Here is a 23,780-nt window from a genome sequence, read left to right on the forward strand (position 1 = left end):
ATGTAATGGTTCTCCTCAAAGATTATGCTATGTGAATTTGTGTGTTCTAGAGTACACGGTTATGGCAGGTGTCGGGCACCCGAACATGTTGGCACGGCAGTGCTGGAGGGCGTCTAAATGCGGATCCCAAGAATGTGGTAAGATGGTGTATTTCAGTCATTTTATTCCATTATGTCTCCCTGTGTCATAGCAAAGTGACTTTAAAAAGCACATTGCAAAAAGTTTGAAGGTACAATAGGTAATTTCACACTTCTAACAGTCAAGAGAGGAATTGCAGCAACAAACACTCCCTAACCAAACACTGTTTATCCCTCCCCTTTCTCTGTGAACGCATAGATGTTAAACCCCCCCCATGCCATTGGTAAATGGTAAATGGTTGCATTTATATAGCGCCTTTATCCAAAATACTGTACAATTTTACTGTACGATTTTTCTCACTTGTACACCTACGACCATTAGCTGCCATGCCAGGTACCAACTAGCTCGTCAAGAGCATATTGGGGTGAGGTGTCTTGCTCAGGGGCACTTCGACACACCCAGGGAGGAATCGAACCAGCAACCCTCCGACTGCCAGACGACTGCTCTTTCATTTAATAAATCTAATAATTGAATACTAATACTAATGTTCCCTTTGTCTAATATTACACTTTGTGTAAAGATCTGAAAACATTCAGTATGACAAATATGCAATAATGGAGGAAATCAGGAAGGGGGAAAATACTTTTTCATGGCACTGTATCTCTAGGGTGTAGGGCAACTATCCATTTCATTGTTAATTGTGTAGTTTTCAAGTATTCTGATAGTTCTCTCAGGTGATTTGAGCTATTCTGGTTTCCTGATTAATGTTGGCACATCAATTATGAAAACGCCTCACAAATGGAGGAACAATAATTACTCGGAGCTTCAGAATAAGTCTGCACGGGATTGTCTGATTCAGCGCTCCCGGTTTTGATCCTTCAAGTTCTTGTTTTCACCTGCAAAACGGCTTTTACAAAAACAAACTGACTTACTTATGCTTTGGGAGCCTAGGCCATCACCAACTGCTCTCCATGGAACATTTCTGGGCAGTGCTCTCCAGCTTGTTCCACCACATGGCCCTCTTTTGGCCTGTCCATCTCTTATCTCCAGGTGTCTCTGTGGGCACCCTTTTTTCTTTTCCCTGGTGGGTTCCAGGTCAAGCGTCGTCTTGTAATGTTTTCAGCGGGTATGGGCATTCCACCACCATCTTCTCCTTCACCCAGCAGTTATCAGCAGATGGACCTAAATAAGTATTGAGTGATTTGATCAATTATGCTAATTAATTAAGAGGCCTGAATGAAAGGGAGCATGTGTGCACTGTTGGCAAACATGGCAAAAGAGAAAAATGCACAGAGATATAGAAAAGGCATTACAGTTAAATAATACTGTGCTGTAGAATTACGAAATCTATTGTATGAGCATTATTTCTACTACTTGGGCAAATGTCTTGGAAAAATATCACCTTATTGATGAACAATTCCTGTCTCTACACACACATTATGCCATTTATTATTAAAAGGATTTTGTCATGATTTGGTTCTCTCTGTCCATCCCAATCCACTGACTTCATGTTGTGGGGATTGCAAGAATTCATTTTGTGACATGGTCATCATGTCTTACCAGATATTTTTTCTGCACCAGTCTGACAATGGTAAAGGGCAGGTATTGGCAAGTGGGTGGGCATGGGGGTTGGGGCTTGTTCAGAAATTGTGCAGTTTTTAATTTAGTCAAGTTTGTATTTGTGCACCATATTGCAGACTTGGGGTACCATATTGTTGGGATTAGAGGAATTTGCACATGCCTCTGAGACTAGCGTGTCCCAGAGGCAGGTGGCACCAGGCAGCGCTCAAGGTAAATAGCCACGCTGGCATTGTACCGTGCCAGCCTGTCAGCCCTCACTCATCATGGCACTGGGCGAGATCTCTCGGGAACCGTCCATGGCAGAGTGACAGGAGGGATCACGGAATCCCACTGGATGCTGCTGTCGCCAGTCAGCAACACTGCAGACCCGGTGCCGACTGTTTCCAGTGATTGTTGATAGGCCCTGTGTTGTATATTTTGGAGCCTTTGAGATAAACTGCACTGCAGGTCTTAAATATATGTTGGTGGCGACTGGGAGATGACCGCATTCATTTTTACAGTTTGGGCACCCCGGTTTAAATTTCTGTTTGAAATAAATATGTATGTGATTGAAAGCAGACCTGAACTCTAAATTGAGAGTAGCTGAAGTCAAGGTCTGGAAGACCAAGAAAGTTTTCAGATGGAACGGCCTGAGACCTGGCGCAAAATGCTCAGAAGAACCCACACATCACTACAACAGAGCTGCAAAAAAGTACAACTTCAACTCAAAACTAGAAATTCCGATCGCTGAAAGATCATGAAAAAATATCCCCCTGGCCTGCCCTTGCACTGCCTCGGTTTGTTTTTCTCCCCAATGCACTGCAATTCCAATTTCAGTATCAGTCCTTTTTATATTGCAGACCATGACTCACCACAGGAGAACTATGCCTTCATATGTTGGTACACTGAGATGGGTAAATTACATTAGGCTATGAAGTTGAAATCCATCTTGAAAGTATGTTCATGACCATATTGAATAACCGGGCTCTATGCATTTCACCGTCTTGCGCTTCGGAAATGGATTTAGTGCAAACAATGAGTCTATTTTATTTTTAGCCCAAAAAAGTGACAATTTGTCACACCTGTTTTAATTGGCCATATAACCTTGACCTCTGACTTGGCTGGCTGCAGAATGCATTTGCAAGCTGTTATAGTTGCCCGAGGAGGAGTTACAAGGTAGTAACTGACAGGGTTCCCAAACTTTTGCACGGGGCCCTTTTGAAACCGTAAAAAAGGTAAATAAAAAGTAATCTTGTTTTAAAATTTGAAGAAATGTCATGTTTAACACTACCATTTAGACATCAGGTTAGCTTCTGTTTACTATGTTTCTGTATGTGATGCGTTTCTTCCCTTTTGCTTGGCTTCTGAAGAAATCGATTTTTCATGTAAATGGAAGTTGCTTCCATTTACATGAACAAGAAGGGATTTAATGCCCTTAAACTTAATTACTTTTCTGAACCAAAGGATTTCAGGTCTGGAAAATTCCTATTTACTTTTATGTATTCTGTCAGGACATTGCTTCAGATTAATTTAGTGTATTTTTCCCCTTGCATTTAAGTTGGTCTTAAATTGCATGTCAAGCGGTATTTAAAGTTTCAAAAAATCTTGACTTTGACTCGCTACATAAACCCTGAAAAGTGCCGTACTGTAGCTGTAACTGTCCTGGAAAATGGTCTATCAGCTGAAAACGGTGATTAACTCATCTGCTATTTTTTCCCTCTGTTGATCAGCTGAAAGAAGTGGATTCCAGGAAAATCCTGTCGGCGATGCTGTCATACGTGTGGCCCAAAGACCGGCCGGACCTGCGGGCCCGTGTCGCCATCTCCCTGGGGCTGCTGGCTGGAGCAAAGGTAGGCCAAGACTGCGACACAATTGGGCGGAGCACTGTTTCGAAATGTATGCAGCCAAAGTATGTAGACAAATGATTTACTTCATTTTGACTAAGACACTCAATGGTCACTTTATATGGAACTCATATCTAGTACCGGGTATATTGCCCCATGCAATTCCTGACTGTGTGTTGGCCACACGTTCATGCTGCGGACATCCTGTTCACCTAATTCCAAAAATTCTCTATTGGGCTGAAGTCTTGCGACTGTGCGGGCCATTGATCTAAAAGTCACTCGTTCTTGAAACCTGCTTGAGATGGTGCTTGCTTTGTGAGATGGTGCTTGCTTTGTGACATGGCCCATTATCCTGCTGGAAGTATCCAAAATGTGTAGATGGGTAGACTGGCTGTAAAGGGGTGCACATGGTCAGCAATAATTCTTTAGTAATGCATACTTAATAAAGTGGCCACAGAGTATGTTTGGGTAAAATTAAATTGGCTGCATGAAGAATTTGTGAGGCGATTTTTGTTCTCTACATTACATTCCAATTCAAAATTGGCAACACACACTTGCATTGGCCGTTGTTCTCTGGAGATTTCTGTTACAGCCAGTGATGGACTGCAAGTTGAGTGTGATGCCATAGCTAATATCTTTGTTCATCTGTTTTGAAAATGTAGGAAATCACATGGCTAAGCTGTGCATTTGGCCATGTCTCTTACCACTGTTTGTCCTGACAATCATACCATCACCTGCACAGAACTGACCCTTGGGCTGCTGTGTTAAACATTTGCGAAGCCACACTCTTTGCAGTCTCCATCCCCCAATCCTTTCCTCTTAAACTCCTTGCCTGCACCCCACCGTCACTAATTTTGCCTTAACCTCCTCTCTTAAAATCCCAATTAATCCCAAGTCCCTCCAAACCACCAGTCGATCGATAATGGTGCCATTTCACTTTGTTGAACAGGCGGTGTTGGGCTTATTGCCCAACTCTAAATCATCTTTTCAAAAAGCCTCTGACCTCAGTCTGAAATTGACGACCTTGAAGTCGTGCTTTTGTAGAACCCAATTGATTTTGCCTGATAGCTGAGGCAGGCCATCTGTTTGGTGAAGTGAGACGTGATGCAATTCGGTGTCGCTCTGGAGTGTAAACCAGGTCTTAGGCAGACGCCTGCCCATGCTGGTGCTTACAGATCCAACTGTGATGGTTTCTTCTGCAGCAAGAGGAGCTAATGTGTGTCAGAGTGTGAACATTCCCATCAGGTAGCAATAACGCCATGCTCTGAATGTCCCTGCGCCATGGCAACCATGTCATTGTGTATGTCTCACCTGATCTCCTAGAGTGCAGGTGCTTTGTGGGTAGTTCATGTTTTTTTCACCTGAAAACCATTTGATTGGTCTACATAGTGATGGATATTCTGTCACAGGAACACAGAATTGAGTGTTGCAGGTACCTACAGATGGCCATTGAAGCAAAGAAAAATGAACAGGGAAATGCCTACAAAGTTTGTAAAAACGCATGTTTTCTAAAATCGCGTGGACAATCTTCAGAAAGGCAGACTTTCCTCTTATTAATTGGTTTTTGTGGCTTGGTTTTCACAAAGTGCTGGACTTCCATCTTTATTTTCAGATTATCTCAGGGGCGCAGGGATTTACGGCAGTCCAGGGGCTTATTTCTTCATGTATTTTATTAAATCCCATATCTGCAGGATTAAGATAAGATTGGCATGGCAGCAGCGAACAGGGAAAAGATAAACTCCAGCTTTATCATTTAATCAAAGCACCTCCATCTTGTCGGCCTGTCCGTGTCAATTGGCCAGGCCAGCAAAACAATGCTGGTAGAAGAGGACACCTTGTGCCTGCCTTTTAAATATCATCCTGATTTTCAGCCTGTGGCCTGATTTCTGTTTTCATTTTTTGTTCTTGACTGGCCACATCCCATCTTTCTTTATGGCCCTGTCTGCTCTCCTGGACTTTAATGAAAATGGCTGTTAAAATATTATTTGACATTTCCGTTGTGTCCGACGTGTACATAGTCAAATAACCCCTTGCTGTGATACCTGGAACGTCCCAGAGCCAGACTCTTGTCAGTGACTCAAATGCACTCAGAAACCATTCAATATCACATTAGCTGTTAATGCCATCATTCATTTTACTCATAATTTCTAAAATTGTCCTTGACTATTATTTATTTTCATCCTGAAATGTGTTGCATGTAATTGTATATGAATGTTTTCGGTTATGATAATTACTTATAAAACCCATCCAAGTCCACCCAAAATAAGTAATATTACTGTGAGTAATTCGCTCAAGCTGATCTTTCTTCCAATGCTAATCTCGCCAAAGTGCTGCAGATATGATGTAATGTCTGCCACCTGAATAATGCAGATCGTAGAACTCCAATGTGCAGTCTTATTTTCACGTGTACTACACCAATTAAAATGCCGTAAATTCTCAAATTAAATCACCGTCGAACACAATTCTGTTCTTTTTGGGAAAAAGCAGCCAATGGTGATGTCTGCTCATCCAAATAGCCATTTACTTCACTTGTATGGTCTCCGGTCAAATGTGACTGGAATACTTAGAAAGTAATGTAGCTATGTGTACTGCAAGTCCCTGACTTAGTGGTAAGTAATGCATTTTTATTACGTTCAATCAAATTCATAATTCATCACCCACAGACTGTTTTTAAAGCAGGTCACACAAACTAAAGTATTATGCAGGGGAACCCAACAAGTAAAACAAATGGTAACTTTCTCTTGTAGGCAACTAGTTTGGCAACAAGTTTTATGCGGTGGAAATATAATTAAGCTCAAAATAACATGCTGACGGTAGTCAAATTTATGACAGTAGCATTGTCTGCTGTTGCTCCGGGCAACGCACACCAGCCGTTCTGCATCAGCCATATGTGAGGTTAATTACTGTAATCTTAAACTCCACCGATGTCTCTTAAGTTGGCATGTTTCTTTTTCTGTTGCTCAAGGCGCCATAGCTGGCTTACTTCATAGAAGTTTTCTTCATAAATGCACATGAGTGCAGAATGACCCATATGGCTTAATAGCAAACTGCTATTTTGGGTTTACTGATTTTATTTTTCCCCTCTGCTATTGGTTCTGTGGAGTTGTAGTATACACTGTAGATGGTGTAAGGTATTACAGTGCTATTGCTGAAAAGGAGTGTTTTGCAAAATAGATATTGTCAGAATTATGCTAGTTGGTATGCAAGATGCTCTTTAGATTGATGGTAAAATGACAACCCGAGATGGGGCTGGCTAGCTTGTCCATTCGTGAGCATTCTTTTGTGCTTTTGCTGCACAAAGCAGATATGCTCAATTATTTATTTATTTATTTTTTAAAACCTGACCCCTGTGCCACACTGACTCAGGCTGGGCTAAGTGCCAGTCTGTTTCTGAGTCAAGACCATATTATTTGTTCAATAACATGGCCATTAACCTGCCAGTGTAGACGCCCAGTGACGTGTGGAAGCTACTAATGGAAAGCAGGCCTTTGTCAAATAGCCCTAAGTTGGTTCCTGAACAAGTGACCTGACTGGCATGGAAATGTTGTCAACGTTTTCAGCATAAGTTGCAGAGTTATTTAGCCTTGCCCAGAACAAGTGGCATTTTAATGAACAGTAACTGAAAATTTGGTCTCCTCTGGGCTGTATGCAGCTGGAGCTGACGTTCAGAGTGCGGTCCTCGGTCCTGACCGAGTCCTGACCGTACCAGGCTGACTGGCCAGATGTCCTGTGATGTGATGCGTAATTGGCTCTCGCGTCACACAAGGATCCAGGCTCTTGTGGTTGACCAAGCATCTGTGGTCTGCCTGCACTAGTTGTTAGACGGGCATCCTTCCAGTGCACCAGCAGAGCATCCCAGCTGCTGGTCCAGGGTGAAACGTAGCAGCACAATAGCATTCGGGAGCACATGTATTTGCAGCTGCCCTCTAGAATTGACCATGGATATTGCAGTGGTGCGGAAGGTTTATAAGTACGACAGTACTGCTGACTAGATTTTCCCGGAATTCACTTCTTCCAGCTGATCAACCGATTGGAAATAAAGACAATTTTTGTGGCAGGGAAAACCTTTGGAGCAATAACGTAGCTCCGATAAAAATGGACAAACGATTAAGTAGTGCCTGCAGAAGCTCTGTTGGGTTCTGTGGCGATGGCGGGGGAGCGGTGTTTGGTCTTTTCTTCTCCACCAAGTTTAAAATTAGCAGCAAGCTTCAGAGTAGCTGCCTCAGCAGGCGTGCTGCTCGTGTCTTTGGGCTTTGGGATGAGGAGCGGCCAGCGTCTCGGCCGGCAGAGCGACGTGGTCCCATCGCCGCCCCGCCATGAGGGAAAGGGTCTTATGATGTGAAAATGAAAGCCAAGGTGAGGTGTTGGACGATCGCACTCTTGTCTGTCGACCTGAGCTTGATCACAGTAATTGCTTATTAGTAGAATCGGAAGTGGACTTGGAAGAATCGCTTCTTCTCCTCCACAGTCTCGCGTTCATTCCATAAAGGTCACATCACAAAGCAGCGACACCCCACTACTGCCGATTGGTTTTGAAGGATACAAGCAAATGACATTGTGTGAGGTGTCTTCCTTTAATTAGGTTTTCTTTCTTTTTGCCTTCAAAACAAGTCCCTCCCTTCTCAAACAGCTCGAGGGGAAGAGCCGGAACGCGTGGATTTTTTTGCGGGCGCAGATCTTTGCCTGTAACGGAACGTATCTTCAGGTAGTGAGGCATGTCTGAAGTGCGTGTAGGCGCCGTGTCTCGGCGCAAAAAGGCTCACCAGAACACCCAACGTTTTCTCCCAGCGAGAGACGGAAATGAAAAGATCAAGTCATACGTTTGAGACCTTTACAGGAGTTGATTGTGGTTTGAGTCACAGGCTGCTGGGCCTCATGCGGTTAAGACACAGGGCTCTGGGGTAGTGCCTCAACAGGATGAGCTACCGTGGGGGTCAGACCAGTGTGTACCGGTACCAGTACCAGTGCTGAATGTGCTGTGGTGTCTCCCAACGTGGTGCCTGTAGTCTGCCTACGCTGACTGTTCTTGAAGGGCACCTTACCTGTGCTGAGCCGTACTTATCCAGCGTACTGACTGCACAGCACAGCTGTAATAGCGGCTATAATGCCTGTGCTACAGAAGAGACTATGCCCTTGCCTGCGCTCTTAATAATATGACATCGGCAGACATGTACGCAGTGGGCATTCCAGCTCCGAGAGCCCCAGGGGGAGGAAATGGCGCATGCCACCCGCCAAATGTTTAGCAGGATTTGGGTGCCGGAATGTGATTGACAGCGCTTTCTCCGCTGTCGTGCGGTTAGCTCCAGGCCACCTTGGACCCGGCGAGACAGCTTGTCCCGCATCATTAATGGCTGGTAATGGCTGCTGCTATTCCAGGAGAGGATGCGTGGCTCTCTCGTCCACTCTCGCCTCCCAGAGCGCGGGGAGACGGGCGGGCAGCGGTACACAGGCACTCTGCAGCACCGCCACTCTGCTCCGCCTGCCACTCTAACACCGCGAGCACGAGCGCTAACGCGCTAATGAAATATCCATGTCTTTATCGCCCCGTTTTTGGACGCCGCAATATAAATACAGCAATTAAACATAGACCAGCACACGATACAGTCACTTCTGGTGTAAACGCTATTTGAGAAGTAGTAATGAAAGAAAATGGTGAAAATGTAAACAACCTCCGCGTTTTTGTTTTTCCCCAGATGACGAATGTCACGGTGCCTTTCATGTTTAAGTATGCGGTGGACGGCCTCAACCAGATGTCCGGAAACGTGTTGAACCTCAGCGACGCGCCAAACACCGTTGCGACCATGGCAACGGCCGTCCTGATTGGCTGTGAGTCCTGCGCCTTTGTCTCCCGGCAGGTGCCGACCCCCTCGGCTGGGGAAGGCTGCCGTGTATTATGTAGCCCATGACCTTTCTGAAGGGATTCGTATTAATGTCAACCTTTAACCCCCCTCTTTTTTTTTTTTTTTTTTCTCACACTGTTGTTATTTTTCGCCCTGTACCCCCCCCCCGCCCTAGTCTGGCCTTCCCGATGCTTGTTTATTCATTAATTCAGTTCGTTTCCAACCGGGATGTTGACGGGCACTGAGCCGGCATATGAAACCTGCCAGCTAGGAGTAGATTAGCGGCTCTGCCGTTGTGACTGCTCTCTCTGTGTGAGCCCCAGACGACTCTGAGAAAACTCCTGCTCTATGGCTGCATCCTGAGTGCTGCTGTTCTTCCTTTGGTGTCTGCATTGCCTTTGCATTGCTTCTTTGAAATGCTTTCATAACCTCACTTCGAGATTGGGTTCATTGGTTGATTGAAAGAGCAGGATCTGGTGGATTGATTTACACCCTGTAATTGGCACCACAAGGTTATGGGTTCAGAACCTGGGATTAATGGCTCTGCAGGGTTTTCTTTTTTTTTGGAGGGGTATCAGCAGTATTAATGAGTGAAATTGTTTGCATTGTCCAGAATAATAGTGTCTGTTAATTATTGAGTAGTATGGAGATTGCCGGGTGCCTTGTTCTGCTAATAAAGCGGGTTTCAGTGGCGTCTGTGGTATGGTATTGAGTCCTGCCTTTGCTGGCTGTGACAGGCAGCTTCCTGCCATGGTGTATAATTATCTGCAGTCTCACCTGGGGTGGCACGGGAAGCAGAGCTGTCGGTTGTCCCGAAAAATGCCTTTTGAACGCTCTTTCCTTAAAAGATTGAACTGAAGATAAAATCGGGCTTGTCAGTGGCTCTTTAGGTGTGGGTGCCTCTGGCTTAGTGTAAGCGGGCCCTCAGGTGACTTTTTGTGCTGCATGGAAATATAGTCAAACATTACTTCAAAGATCTTTAGGAGCGACCATCTTTGTGGCTCTTGGTACAGTGTTTTGTCCAATGCAGGTTGTCTCATTTTGCTTCTACGCAAGAAGAAAGTAATCACAGCCGTGAGATTGTGTGAAAGGGGCAAGGGGATAGTATTAGCATGCAACAAAATCAAACATTTAAAAGCACAAAATATAAAATATACAATATAAAAACTCAGTCTGACAGCTCTAACAGGTAGCGAAACGGAAAGTAAAAGTGGTTAGCGGTGAAGAGTTCTTATTCTGTAATGATATAGAAATAGCATGGGTGTATTCTTTCCCTTTGAAGTAGAAGTAGATGATGGTCCACCTCTGGACTTAATGCGAGTTGACCAGACTTCCTTGTAGGAGTGGGGTTTTGTAGTTCTCTTGTATAATTCCGGATGCTGTTAACCCTCCCAGGACACATACAAGCCTTACTGGCCACAAGTGGTTAGAAAGCAGTTTGTTTGTCCACTGCGTGTACAGCATTGGTTGGGTGGATTGCAGGGTGTGAAATAAACTTTCTTCTTTTTTTCTTTTTTTTTCTCACCAAGTGCTGTGGCAGGTTGACAAAAATTTGTACCCGCCACTTGTGAAGGCATTAGAAGGACAAACACAGGCCATTTGCTCGCCCTTGTCAGAGGCTAGCTCCCAGCACACAGCATAATGCACTCCTGTGCCCTGATCATAACCCAAACAGTCACGTTCTTTTCCAAGACTGAAATGCCTCTTTATGTTCCCTGTAATCTCAGCTAGCTGTCTTTGGCCAACTAGGCGGCCATAGTGGTCTGATAATCAAACCTACAGCCAGAGGGCCCGGCCAACCGACTGAGCCACTCAGGCATTGGGGCACCAGCCTCCCGGTCACTGCTGCCCGCCTTGCCTCTTTGCCCCCAGCCGATTTGGCATTCAGGGAATAGGTGTCAGCGAAGACTATGCACGGTTTGAGCATGAATACGAAACCTTGGCTCGATTTAACGAAGGAACAAAAATGTTTCAGCACCGACTAAGGAAAGCAGGATTTGAAAAAAGCAAAGGTAACTGAATAATGTGAGCAATTCATTTCAGCGTGTGCTGTAATTCACTCTTCCTTTTTAAATAAAAGCTTGCTTGCGTATGAGCTCCCTGCAGCTGTGTGTTTTAATGAGACCGTTTAAGTCTGAGCACAAAACGCTGCTGCAGGATCAGTTGGTGCAGTGGAATGAAAATTCAGTTGTTGCTAAATGCAAAGTGAGGGCACTCTTTCTCTTTTTTTTTTGGTCAAATTCCAAGTAGAATTCTCAAACGAAGTAGAATTCACCAAGAACAATATGTATAAGCTGCTTATTTTTTAGTCTTTGAATGAAGTTCTGAAAACACTGTATTGTACTGTCTTGCTCATATGACGCATTAACATTTATTCAAAGAAATGGCTCGTTATATCACCATGACACCCAGCCCCCTTTGCTGCAATGGTCAGTTGACAGCATTCACCGGCTAAATTAATCTTGTTGCATCTGGTAGGGAATGTCATCCACCATTTTGTGGTCTGTGTTTTAAGAGGGAACAAGACTGTAAATCTGTAGAATTGGCATGATCACAGACTGATGATGGACACACTGGTGTGGTGACATAACCTCTGCTTCCCCTAGTGCCAACTCGGAACTGCGGCTTAAAGCACAAGCAAAGGATATGCGTACTGTGCTCCATAAAATCCTCACAAGGACAGAGGGATTGCTATTATATGATCGCAAGTGTGCCGTGTACATGGACCTACTCTCTGCTTGTACTTCTGTGTATAGGAACATACATAAAAGTGATGTGCGGTAGAATGCCAGATTTGTTGAAATATTTAGCTGCCAGTTGCATCAAACTTCATGAAGTGTTAAGTGTGCATTTGGCTGTGTTTAACTGCATTCTTGCTGTTTTTATTGTGAAGTCTTGACAGGTTTACTATACGCAGCATTTTCTACATGGGATGTGCTGATGCATATTGGACGATTTTCATGCTAGAGTGTGGGACCAGTGATCTCTAATATGGCTGAGCCTGACCCCAAGAAACCCCCAAAAATATGTGACCAATTTCTCAGCATGCCAGATACTGCATGAAGCATGGGAAGGGCTTTACTGAGCTTTTGTAGCCTACAGGATAATAATGAGAGTTGTGATATAAATACCAGTCACTGATTCCTACAGTTTTAGTAACACTTAAAAATAGCTAATTAAATTATGTTTTTTGACACTGAAGCTGGTGATTTGTGCAGGGATTTTTTTTTTGGTATATATTTTTCACCCTATAGTGTACGTTAGCTATTATGATTTTCTGTTTCACTTATTTTCTTATGCTGCTGAATAAGTGAATTGATTATGCCTCACTTTTTGTAGCCCATTTGAAAAAAGTGATTGCTTAACTCTACAGAGCATACTTCAAGAAAACATGAATAACTCTGATCATCGTACAATGCTGCTTATTTTATTACAGTTATCATTATTAACGTAATTATGTTGTAGTTAGCAAGCCTGCTTGTAGTCTATTTTCAATAGCCCAATTCCCTCTACGTAAGCTGTCCAGAGGTGATAGACATGTAAAGTGCAACTGAGTCTGTGACTTCACAGCCCATTTGTACAACCTGTCCCAGACAGTTTAAAGAGACCGAATTCACACTGCTCCGTAGCTATAAGTATCTGCAAATGTCTGTGGCGTTGGTATCATTAGTAAAAAAAAAGGTTCAGAGCATCCCTATTCTCCACCCTTGTCCAATCTTCAAAATATTAACTAGCCAGGTCCAATATCCAAATAGCTAAGTGTTGAAGAGACCACTTGTAAGAGTCCTTTGCACATTTGCACATTGCTCTGCAGCCTTTCCTTCCTGTGATTTGCATTGCCAACCCTTTTTAAAAAGCCTACAGTTCTCCCTAACAAATTGTCTTTGATGGCACTACCCGGTTGAACCTGCAGTTTGGGTTACTGTATCCCACCCCCATGAAGATGTACATAGACAGGGGTTCTGCATCAGTGATGAGAATTATGCGTTAAAGTCGTTGAAAGCTTCTGCCTTCACAGTGTCCATTCTGTCACTCGGTGGGGCTTTTGTGGGGGGATTCTATAGCTGATTAACCCTCATTACTGCATGTGAGGGGGGATTTGGTGGAAATTGGGTGCTTGGATCGCCCCCATCATCCAGAAGTCAGCCTCTCAGTGTGGCTAAGATGAATATTTGTCACCTCCAGCCCCATACTGCGAGACTTCTGGGGTCTGTTGTTCTTGTTGAGGTGTTGTGCAATGATTTTTTTAAATTTTTTTTTTATTTTTTTGTGAGAGCAAAGTACAAAGAGCGTAAGAGCCCTGTTGCTAAATGTCCTCCACGAATTCTGGTGTTTTTGTAACCTTTGTTATACCATGATGTCTCGCTGAGATTGACTTTTTCTTTTTCTTGCAAGAGCCGACTCAGGTGGTAGTTCATTAACAAAATATTTCCCATAGCAACATCCAGGGTGTGAAGTACTCTCAAGCTTTCTCAGAATGGAGGATGTAAGAGCATCCTGTGAGCATCAGCAGTCTGATAATGTTGGTGTAAAGTATGGAACTGAAACACTTTCACTAGAATGATTACCTCAAGGGAAGAAAAGACAGAAAAACAAATGTTGCAATTTTCCCCTGCAAATGGCTGATGGATTTCTTAGTATGGTGTTAAAAACACACTTGTTACTTGTGTGTAGCTGCGGTTTGTATGAGGTTAAACAGACTTGTTACTTGAATGTTGCTGAGGTTTGTGTGAAGACACCTGGTCTTCTCTCTGGCCTGTTCATCAGACGGCGTGTCGAGGGCTGGCTCTGCTCTCTTCAATGAGATGAGGAACGCGGTCTTTGGGAAGGTGGCCCAGAGCTCCATCAGGAGGATCGCCAAGAACGTCTTCCTCCACCTGCACAACCTGGACCTGGGCTTCCACCTGAGCCGCCAGACAGGGGCGCTGTCCAAGGCCATCGACAGAGGGACCCGGGGCATCAGCTTCATACTCAGCGCTCTGGTCTTCAACCTGGGGCCCACGATGTTCGAGATGGTCCTAGTCAGCGGGATTCTGGTGAGCATAAGGCATCCATCAGGGCAGGAGCAGTTCTGAGTCCATGTTTTCCTGATGAGGCACTTAAGTAATACAATACCACCCCACAGTTTGGAATATACATTTGCATTTCTTATTCCATCAAATAAACTTTAACTACAGTGTTAATATCTTAATCTCAACTGCCTCGGTTCACTCACACATATCTTGATTAAATTGCAGTTTTGTATGATTATGAAGGCCACATTCTCTATGTCCTCACACTCTTATTCTTGTCTTATCTCGGTCTTCAATGTAAAGGATTTTCGAAAAGTGCAAGTCAAAAACACAGAAACCATCCTAGAAACAACCCTATCTGTACTGGACTAGTTTTTCCAAAAACATCCAGTTAATTTCATTAGTCCATTACTATTATTTTAATCCTGTACAGATTGCCCACGTCTCATTTTTACAGATGGGGAGTAAAAATTCCCACCCAAATTGCCTACTGTTTTCCAGTCAAAATCAGAGGTCCTTATATCATACTAATGAATGCAGGTATTTATTCACATTCATTTTGGTGCCTATCTCTCCTTTGTCGGCAACAGAGACTTTTGTGGAGACTCTGCCAGAGAGATTTGAGAGTTTTTATTTTATTTTAATTACACATGCATGTAATTACAATTGCATTGCGATTGATTGCATGTGTAACCACAGTTCCTGATAAAGCATGAATAATCACATTCCTGCTGTCAATATGATAGTACACCCCATTCATATCCAGAACATGGTCTGTGACTTCGGTGAAAAAGCAGGCATTCTTTTATTCTGTCCTCCACTGCAATTACCCACACACTGACAATGAGTAAAAATGACATTACAGGACCTATTCAGGTAAAATTTATCCCATGCAAAGGCATTTTTTTCAGATTGCAAGAACACGCCTTCACTGCTTGACCTCTGAGTATTACACATTAAAAATACAAACCGCATTTTGTTTCCGGAACGTTCCCCGCGTACTTCACTCTTGCATGCGTGTTCTGGCCCCTGAAAAGCTGGTCTTAAGAGCTTTCCTCCAGAGGTATATAAAGACATTTTTCCGAGCTTAACCAAATGTGGTGGTTATTGTGTCATTGATTCACGAGGGGGTGTTTGTAATAGCGAGCCCCTTTGGGGTGGGATGAAAATGAGGCTCTAAATCACTCGGACCTTTCTTCGGCGCCTGCCATTGAGTGAGCTGATGAGAGCCCAGATTGGATGAGGCCTGGCTGCTGTTTTCCTGTGCACCTAATAGATGCCCTATTTTTTGACGCTTGCTGCCGTTGGTGAGGAAAAAGGAACACTGCCACCCTGCAATCAATAAAGAGCCGGCTGGTCAGAATTGCAACAATTTAGCATCGGGCCGTCCGACTTGAGGAGAGACCCATGCGGACCAAGCGCTCCCAGCAGGCCAAAGTGATTGGTCTTTATCGCGGCGCGGGGCTCGTTGTTGCTCATGCGTAAGGGTCCTGCTGACAGTGTGCGTAATGCGATTTGGCAGTGATTCTGTGCTGTTTGCTCGAGGCAACTTGTAGCAATCTATTGGAGGAACAGAAGGCTCAAAAATCCTCTCCGTGATCAACGCTCACGCCCCCAAGTGGCTGCAGCCCGCCATGATGTCATAGCCACTGCTTTACTGTGTAGCCGCGCATTTACACACACGCATGCACACACACACACACACACACACACACACACACACACACACATACACACACACACACACCTGGTTTGTGGCACATTTGCAACTTAAAGACCCGCATGCATCAGCGCTCTCTTCCTGGTTTAGTATCTTAAACGGCCACAATACATTTGCAAAGAGCAGTAACATAGGTAACATAAGTCCCTAACCCTGCCCCCAGACCCCTATTCCCCCTCTCCCTTCACCTCCTGTGGTCAGCACTCTCTGTTAACAACAATTAGCAAGCCATCAGATAACAATTTTACAAACAGCTGGGACACTGTCAGTATGGGACGCAAATCGAAAGCTCTAGACAGGCATGTGGGCCTTTAAATCATACAGTGCATATGCAGTGAACCTACATAATGGTGCATCGTTGTTCTTCTATTGCCTGTTGAATATTTCAGTGCCTTGTATGTTTACATGTGCAGTACTGTTTCCTTTTGCAGTATTATAAGTGCGGAGGCCAGTTTGCTGCAGTCGCTGTGGGGACCCTATCAGCATACGCAGTGTTCACTATAGCAGTCACACAGTGGAGGTACGGAGGCTTTTCCCTTTGCCCTTTCTTTTCATTTTAACATGCTTGTGCATGTGCGTCTGTGTGCGTCTGTGCACGGTGAGCATGTGTGCGTGCAGCTGTGAACCAATTTTTATGTTTGCCTGTGCTCAAGTGTGTGTTTGTGTGCATATTTGTCACGGACAGCATCTCTTTTGTTCAGAACACGTTTCAGGATAGAGATGAACAAAGCGGACAACGACGCAGGAAACGCAGCGATAGACTCCCTGCTCAATTACGAGACGGTGAAGGTAAGACCCCGTTTCCCCCCAGCCTCCACAAGGTCACCTTCCGGAACCGCACATTGGCCTGTGTAAATATTAACCTCTCCTGTCACAGTGGCTGGTGTCTTTTACATGACCGCATGCGCCGTGGTGTGCATTTGCCGAGGCAGTTTAACACCTGGCTTAAGCTGTCTGTCTTTTGTTTCAGATTGAATGTTGATTGGTTGTAATTCCTTCCACCGCTTAGCTTGTGTATTGGATACTGAGCAGTTTTTTTAACATCTTTGGCCACTTTTGTTACCCTATGTAGGTTATTAGCGAATGCCTCTCTTATTCTGCCCGGATGTATTTTGTGCGCCATTTCATTCTCTGTCATTGGTGCCATTTGCTGTCGGCGTGGCAGATTTTAGCATCGCTGTAAGCCGGTGTGCATGTTTAATTGGATCTCCCACCCACTCAAAATCCGTTCCGCCAGCACAAAACTGTCCTCTGTGTCCTCAGCACATTCTCCTTGTTCTCTCCGCGAGCTGCATCCGTCATCCGAGCGCGGCGTCTGAGCTCAAACCGTACCTCGGCCGCGCTATAGCACACAGAACGAAGCCTGAACGCTCGCTCTTACGCGTTCATCATTCGTCTGATCAACTTCGCAAGTTTGGATGATAACCGCCATTTCTTTTTTTGGGATTAATAATAAAACATTTTTATTCTTTTTGATATTATTATAGAGATGGATTTCTGATAATGGAAAATTCATATTGTGCTGCTCCCGTTGCTTGTTATATGCAAAAACCATAATCAAATTTTCTGCTAAACAGGTGCCCTGTAAGGAAAAACCTTGACTGTTTCCGCTTAAAACCATGCACTGCAGTATTAGCCAAAGACCTTTTAGCTCTGCTCTGTGCGCTAAGAATAACTAAAGTAGACAATGTCCGTGTTAGTCTGCAAGTAGCAATGGCAACGGGAAGAGCACAGTGAAATGTAGTTTATAAAATACAAAGTGCTAAATGTGTTTTCCTGGAAGATAATGTACACATGCCTACTTCAGCACATTTCATTGAGTTACTGAAAACAGACCTGAATGCCCAAGGTATGGCATATATGTATATGTCTGATTGCAAGTCTGCATTAGTTTTTTTTTTTTTTGTTGTACTTCTTGGACCTACATATCTGAGTGGCATTGTACTCCTGGCCTGTAATGAGGTTTTCCTCTGGAAAGCCTTGAGGTGAAGTGCTGTATGCTGGAGAGCTTGGCATGGGGTTGCAGCACACCGGCTGAAAGGGAGAGTAGGCTGCCATCTTATATGAGGTCTGTGGAAGGGCCCTTTTGTGGAAGTGAAGTGCGGGGGCTGTGGTGCTCCCCCCCCTCTGCCTGCAATAGAGGCTTAACATGTCAAACCAAACTTTGGACCCCTCTCTAAAATCTACATCTCTGTGGGGCATTTTAAATGGGCAGTATGTCCAAAAATTCAATTAAAGTATGTTTCCACTTACCCAGTGTGCTATCTATCTATCCATCCATATAGTTTCACTTGACATAAGTTTTCTAGATTCAGTTCACAACCATACGTAGACTAATATTTTTGCGGCACTGCTGCACTGTGTATATCCAAGCAAAGTATTGTATAGACAGACTAGTATGAAACTTTAGTGGTGGTGAGTTGACATTTGTGGAATGTGCCAGTTTCAATGTAGCAACTTGCCAGCTCCTTAATATATTACATACAGCCTTATCTCTTTGAAAAAAAAAAATGCTGACATTTCCCTTTTTTATTTCCAGTATTTCAACAACGAGAAGTACGAGGCAGAGAGGTACGATGGGTACCTTAAGATCTACGAGTCGTCCTCCCTGAAGACCACCTCAACGTTGGCCTTGCTGAACTTCGGTCAGAGCGCCATCTTCAGCATAGGCCTGACCTCCATCATGGTGCTGGCCAGCCAGGGCATCATGGCTGGTAAGACCTTTCTTTATCCAGTTCTGCCAGCAAGGACCACATTTATCCACTCTGAGCACTGCCTTCCCAGCTAAGCCTTGTGGGTAATAGGCTGGGAAAGTGCCTGTCTGGCTGCAGTAATGGAAAGTGCAGTGTGACTTTACAGGTCCCATGGTACTGTGGCAGGGCCGTTTTAATTACAGATGTCTCAGACGGTATGCACAACCAGGCCATACACTATGTTAGACACTATAGAGTGCTTAGGTGTGTGCTTCAATTCCATATGCTCCTGTACACTTTTTGGTTTCACTTTTAGATTCTTTGAAACGCTTCTGGTTCAAGAACTTGTAAACATATCGATATTATGTCCTCAGATTCCAATTTTAACTGGCAGCCAACAAGCGCATTTTAGAAAGAAAATGGTATTGCAGTGACCAGAAGGCATCACAATGGCTACCAACCACCTTCAGCTCTGCGAATGTGATGGGCTTGTTTTGTTCTCCACACTGAAATGGATGTACAGTAGAACATCAGAGATACGAGTACTTTGGTAATGGGGGTTGTTCGTTAACAGCTGACAACTGCTCACAAAAAATGTCAACTGTCTTCCATTCTCAAATATAAAATTATTATACTGGGCGCAAGATAATTTAATGAAGAATTCAGTCTGTGAGTTTATTAAAGAGAAACTAGAAACTACTGACCAAGAGAAGCACTGGAAGGATACAGCGGGGAGCAGTGGTCTCTGGCACTATCTGACTGAAAATGCTTCCATCACTGTTAATAAAGGCCTCTAACATTGCCACAGTAGCCTTATGCAAACTGCAATGGAAGCGAAGGTTCAGTATAGTTGAGTTCAGCGGGGTAAGCAAAGTTATTGCCCAGGATATCAAGAGTGCTTGTGCGAGTGTGTGGAGTGCAGGGCGTTAACCTATGCGGATTATGATCTGCCGAGGTACTTGGTTGCGTAATTTTTCTCAAAAAGAAACTGAAAGTTCTGTGGAAATTTCCGAGTGGGCCTTTTTTTACTTTCCTTTTTGCATCATATACGTATTGTATAATGAGGATAATAATAGTATGTATTGCATAATGAGGAGAATTAAAAGGCATATTTTTTCAGGTTAATACCCTGTTTGCTCTCCATTGCTCTGAGTCTCTGCAATATACTGTAGGTCCATGCTGTTTAAAGAGTGGTGTATTCATATTGTTATGGCTAGTTTGCAGGGAGTAAGACAGGCTTAACTGGCTTAATGTAGACTGAAAGGGGAGGGCTTTTGTCTGGAGCATGTTAATGTTTTTTTGCGTGGGTGTCTGCAGGCACAATGACGGTGGGGGACCTGGTGATGGTGAATGGGCTCCTTTTCCAGCTCTCCCTCCCTCTCAACTTCCTGGGCACCGTGTACAGAGAGACCAGGCAGGCCCTCATTGACATGAATACCCTCTTCACCCTGCTCAGCGTTGACACCAAGATCAAGGTACGTTTGTGTACATTTGTGCAAAAGATTAAATGAAAAAAATATAATAATAAATATATATAATAATAAAGTATTGGCCAGTCCCCTGGGTCTCCAGACCAGGCCATAACCTTGTCTTCACTGGGCAACAAGAGCAAAGGGCCTCCTCCTCAGACCAGCTGGAAAGGACTCTTGAGTTCTTTAACAGCGTTTTATTTCTTACTCGCATGTCAAGAAGAGTCAGTTATACACGTTGATTGAGTGACAGTCTCCTACAAAAAGGCTTCCTCATGGCCCTCGTTTCCATTGTCATTGCGAGAATTTCTGAATACAACCTATAATCAAGGTTCAATTACCCCAATACAAAAAAATATAGATGACAAGCACCAACGTATTTGGTGTGACGTGAACAAAATGATGGGTTGTCGGGGCTGAGCAATAAACCGTAACAATAATTATCAAATATTTTTGAGTGCAATGTTCATTGGCCCTATGTGACGTATTGGAATCTTTTCGACTTTTTTTTTCTGTAATTACACCCTATGGGTTTGTGAACCTCCAACCTTCAGAGGTAATGTGACATGCTTCTGGAGAAAAAATCTCTTGGGTCTTTATATGACAGCCGATCGGAAGTACGCCCATGCAGTTTCCATGTGATCAAAATGCATCACATGGTCACGCGGAAGCCGAGTGGCCTTGCTGTTAATTAGCTGTCATATCCACGACTAATAGATACCAGTCGTGATGCCCACCCCTCCCCAGAAGCTTTCATGTGACTTGTGCAGTTTGGGGATTCACTACCACATGTGGTATTATGACAGACAAAAGACCAAAAAATCTGCTCAGCAGCAATTATTATCGCACTCAAAAGATATTTGATAATTATCATTCTGATTTGATTATGAATCCGCAAACCTAATGTAAAGTGAAGTGCTGTTCAGATCGTCCTCAAACATGTGGACATTTGAACTTGTGCCTTCATTCGTCATTAGTGATTTTCTCCCGTTCCATTATGGTTTCAGCACATTAGCACCGTTGGAAATGAGAAAAATCTGTCTTGGATGTCATAAAGTCTTCAGGTCCTTGAGAGCACAGATGGTGTAATGAGTGAATTCCTGATATGGCTGGAACCTTCACACAGCATCTTCCAAGAGTGACTTATACCCTGGCCAATTATCCGCTTCTCCTTCAGCTAATTGTTTAAAGTCAAGAAGGCACTGTATTCTGACTATTTGAGAATGCTTGGTACAGTATGAAAAATATCCTCCGCATAGGCAGAATGAAATGCGCCATTGTACTGTAAATATCTGCTGCTTTAGGCTATGATCTGGAAATTATTTTGCCAAAAAAGGAGCTCAAAATGAAATGGTGGCGGAGTTGGGGGGTGTTAAAAAGAAAAAAAGAAAGAAAAAAAAGTGGCATATGATTTATTTTTTTATTTTTTTAACCAAGCTTGTTTTTATGCAGCCTGTAATTACCGCGCTGAAAATTTGTCCGATTGTTTCCGGCGATCGGTAATGGTGGTTTATTGTGGCTCTCTGTGTGGTGGCACAGCACATCAGGCAATTACTGACCCACTAATATGATTTTGAGTGGACGTGGATGAATAATGAGTGTAGATTCTAATAACGCAGTCCCTCTCCCCCTTTCCTTTCCCCCCCGGATGCTGAAATGGACATCCTTTTAGGCTTTTTATTTCAGCGGATGTCGGTGGACGTTCTGTACTTTCAGCAGTTAACTGATATTTTCAGAAGCTGGCCTGTAACATGGACAGTCAAATAGTCAGATTATTACCATTTTAATTTGTCTATTAATTTTGGAAGCCTTTTAATTATCAATACACAATTATATATGTAACAGATGTAATGGTGCAAAACAGTATTTTAGACCTAGAGAATATTAGAGAATATCAAATATTAATTACTGATTGCAGCCAAAATATTTTGAAAATAATTCATGAAATTAACCAATATCTCATGCAAATGACTGAAATACCGTGCTCAACTATAGTGACAGTAACAATGTTTGAAGTTTAAAAAAATCATTGTTAAAAAAATAATAAAAACAGGGTTGTGTGTTTGTTTGGATTAGTTATCCTCTAGAACAATCACTGAAAATAAACAGGGAAATACTTCTGTGACAAACAAGCCCTACAAATTATTGCGCTTCTGGGAGAAATAAAATAGGTCTTGTCTCCGACACATCGTTCCCATTATATCCCGGCAATAGTCAAGCTCAGTGCAATGTTACATCTCGCATGTAATTAAAACAACAATTGCCGCCACAGCTGGAATATGTACACATTTTGTCCTGCACTGGATACGCTTTTATATGGCAGCCGATATAAGGAATAGGCTATGCCACACGCAGTGAAGATATTCAATTCAACACGTCTTAACTGCGCTGTTTAAGATCTGCCTCTTTAGCAAAATACAGTTTGTAGGCAGTCCCATTCACTGATTGCGTAATGAGCTGTAGCCTTCGGAAATAAGTTCCCTGTCAGGCCGCATTTTGCGCTGCGAGTATCATGGTATGTAAATTATTTTTTGTTTTGAAGGTCCAGTTATTTTTGTAGGTTCCCCGATTACTTGCAGTGCTCCCTGTCAATTTGAAAGATTGAGAGAGCCAAATTTTCACTGCTCCGTTGGGCTGCTGACCCCTGTTGTCACAAGCAAACTACTGACCGTTTTTCGCACACTGTAACGGTATGATAACAGAATGAGCTACCCAGCTGTCAATGCTGTTGATTTCTTTAGCCGTCCTACCCTCTCACCTCCTGACTTTTACCCCCATAGGAGAAAGAGTTGGCCCGGCCCCTCTTGGTCGCGCCACAGGAAGCCACCATCAGGTTTGAGGATGTGTACTTTGAGTACCTGGAGGGACAGAAGGTTCTCAACGGGCTGTCCTTCGAGGTGCCTGCCGGCAAGAAGGTGGCCATTGTCGGTGGCAGTGGATCCGGGTAAGTGTTCTCTGGAACTCTCTCCACAGCCAGCTCCAGGGGTTTTGCGCTTTGTGCGGGTGTTGTCAAACAAGGGCAACCAGGTTGAAAAATGTTTTCATGTGGAGTGTGTCCCAAACTGTTACTTTGCTTCAACCCTCTTCAGGTCAGCAAATTGCAAATCCTAAACAACTGATTTAGAGGGTCCTGTTTTTCGAATAACACAAGTGTATAGTGGCTTGTACTTATCTGCGATCAGACTCCTGGTCTGAGACTGGAACAGAAAACAAGCATTGTAGCCTCACACGTGAATCCAGAGCCTGGCAAGCTAAGCTACGCACATATCCTCTTCACCCACCTACCGGCACCCTCAGCCAAACCTGCCTTCTACTGCCAGATGATGTAGTGGTTTGTGATTAAGAGCCAGTGATAACTAATGGCCAATTCCTTCTGCTAAATATATTCATACTTGCCTGTCTTCTTACATATGAAGTTTCTGTTAACAGTGAACAAATATGACCAAGGAAATACAGATTGTTTTGTCCCTCTATAAACTTCAGCCTCGCGTGTGTAAACATGAGTGGCTATAAATGGTTTATGCGGTGTCACAGGAGGGGTCTCTGACATTGCATGGTTTCCTC

The 23,780-nt window shown here is 43.7% G+C and overlaps 1 protein-coding gene across 1 annotated transcript in view; it reads left to right on the top strand.

Moving 5' to 3' along the window:
* Positions 1-23,780, top strand: part of abcb7 (ATP-binding cassette, sub-family B (MDR/TAP), member 7) — a 38,000-nt gene that overhangs the window by 2,954 nt on the left and 11,266 nt on the right. Inside the window, exons 3-11 of the mRNA XM_061234599.1 lie at positions 51-137; positions 3,369-3,488; positions 9,176-9,308; positions 14,090-14,358; positions 16,486-16,574; positions 16,756-16,843; positions 18,594-18,768; positions 20,065-20,222; positions 22,997-23,160. Coding sequence (XP_061090583.1) covers positions 51-137; positions 3,369-3,488; positions 9,176-9,308; positions 14,090-14,358; positions 16,486-16,574; positions 16,756-16,843; positions 18,594-18,768; positions 20,065-20,222; positions 22,997-23,160 — 1,283 coding nt within the window. The remainder of the gene's footprint in view (positions 1-50; positions 138-3,368; positions 3,489-9,175; positions 9,309-14,089; positions 14,359-16,485; positions 16,575-16,755; positions 16,844-18,593; positions 18,769-20,064; positions 20,223-22,996; positions 23,161-23,780) is intronic.

This window comes from Conger conger, chromosome 3, assembly GCF_963514075.1.
Source record: "Conger conger chromosome 3, fConCon1.1, whole genome shotgun sequence".
NCBI classification, from domain to species: Eukaryota; Metazoa; Chordata; class Actinopteri; order Anguilliformes; family Congridae; genus Conger; species Conger conger.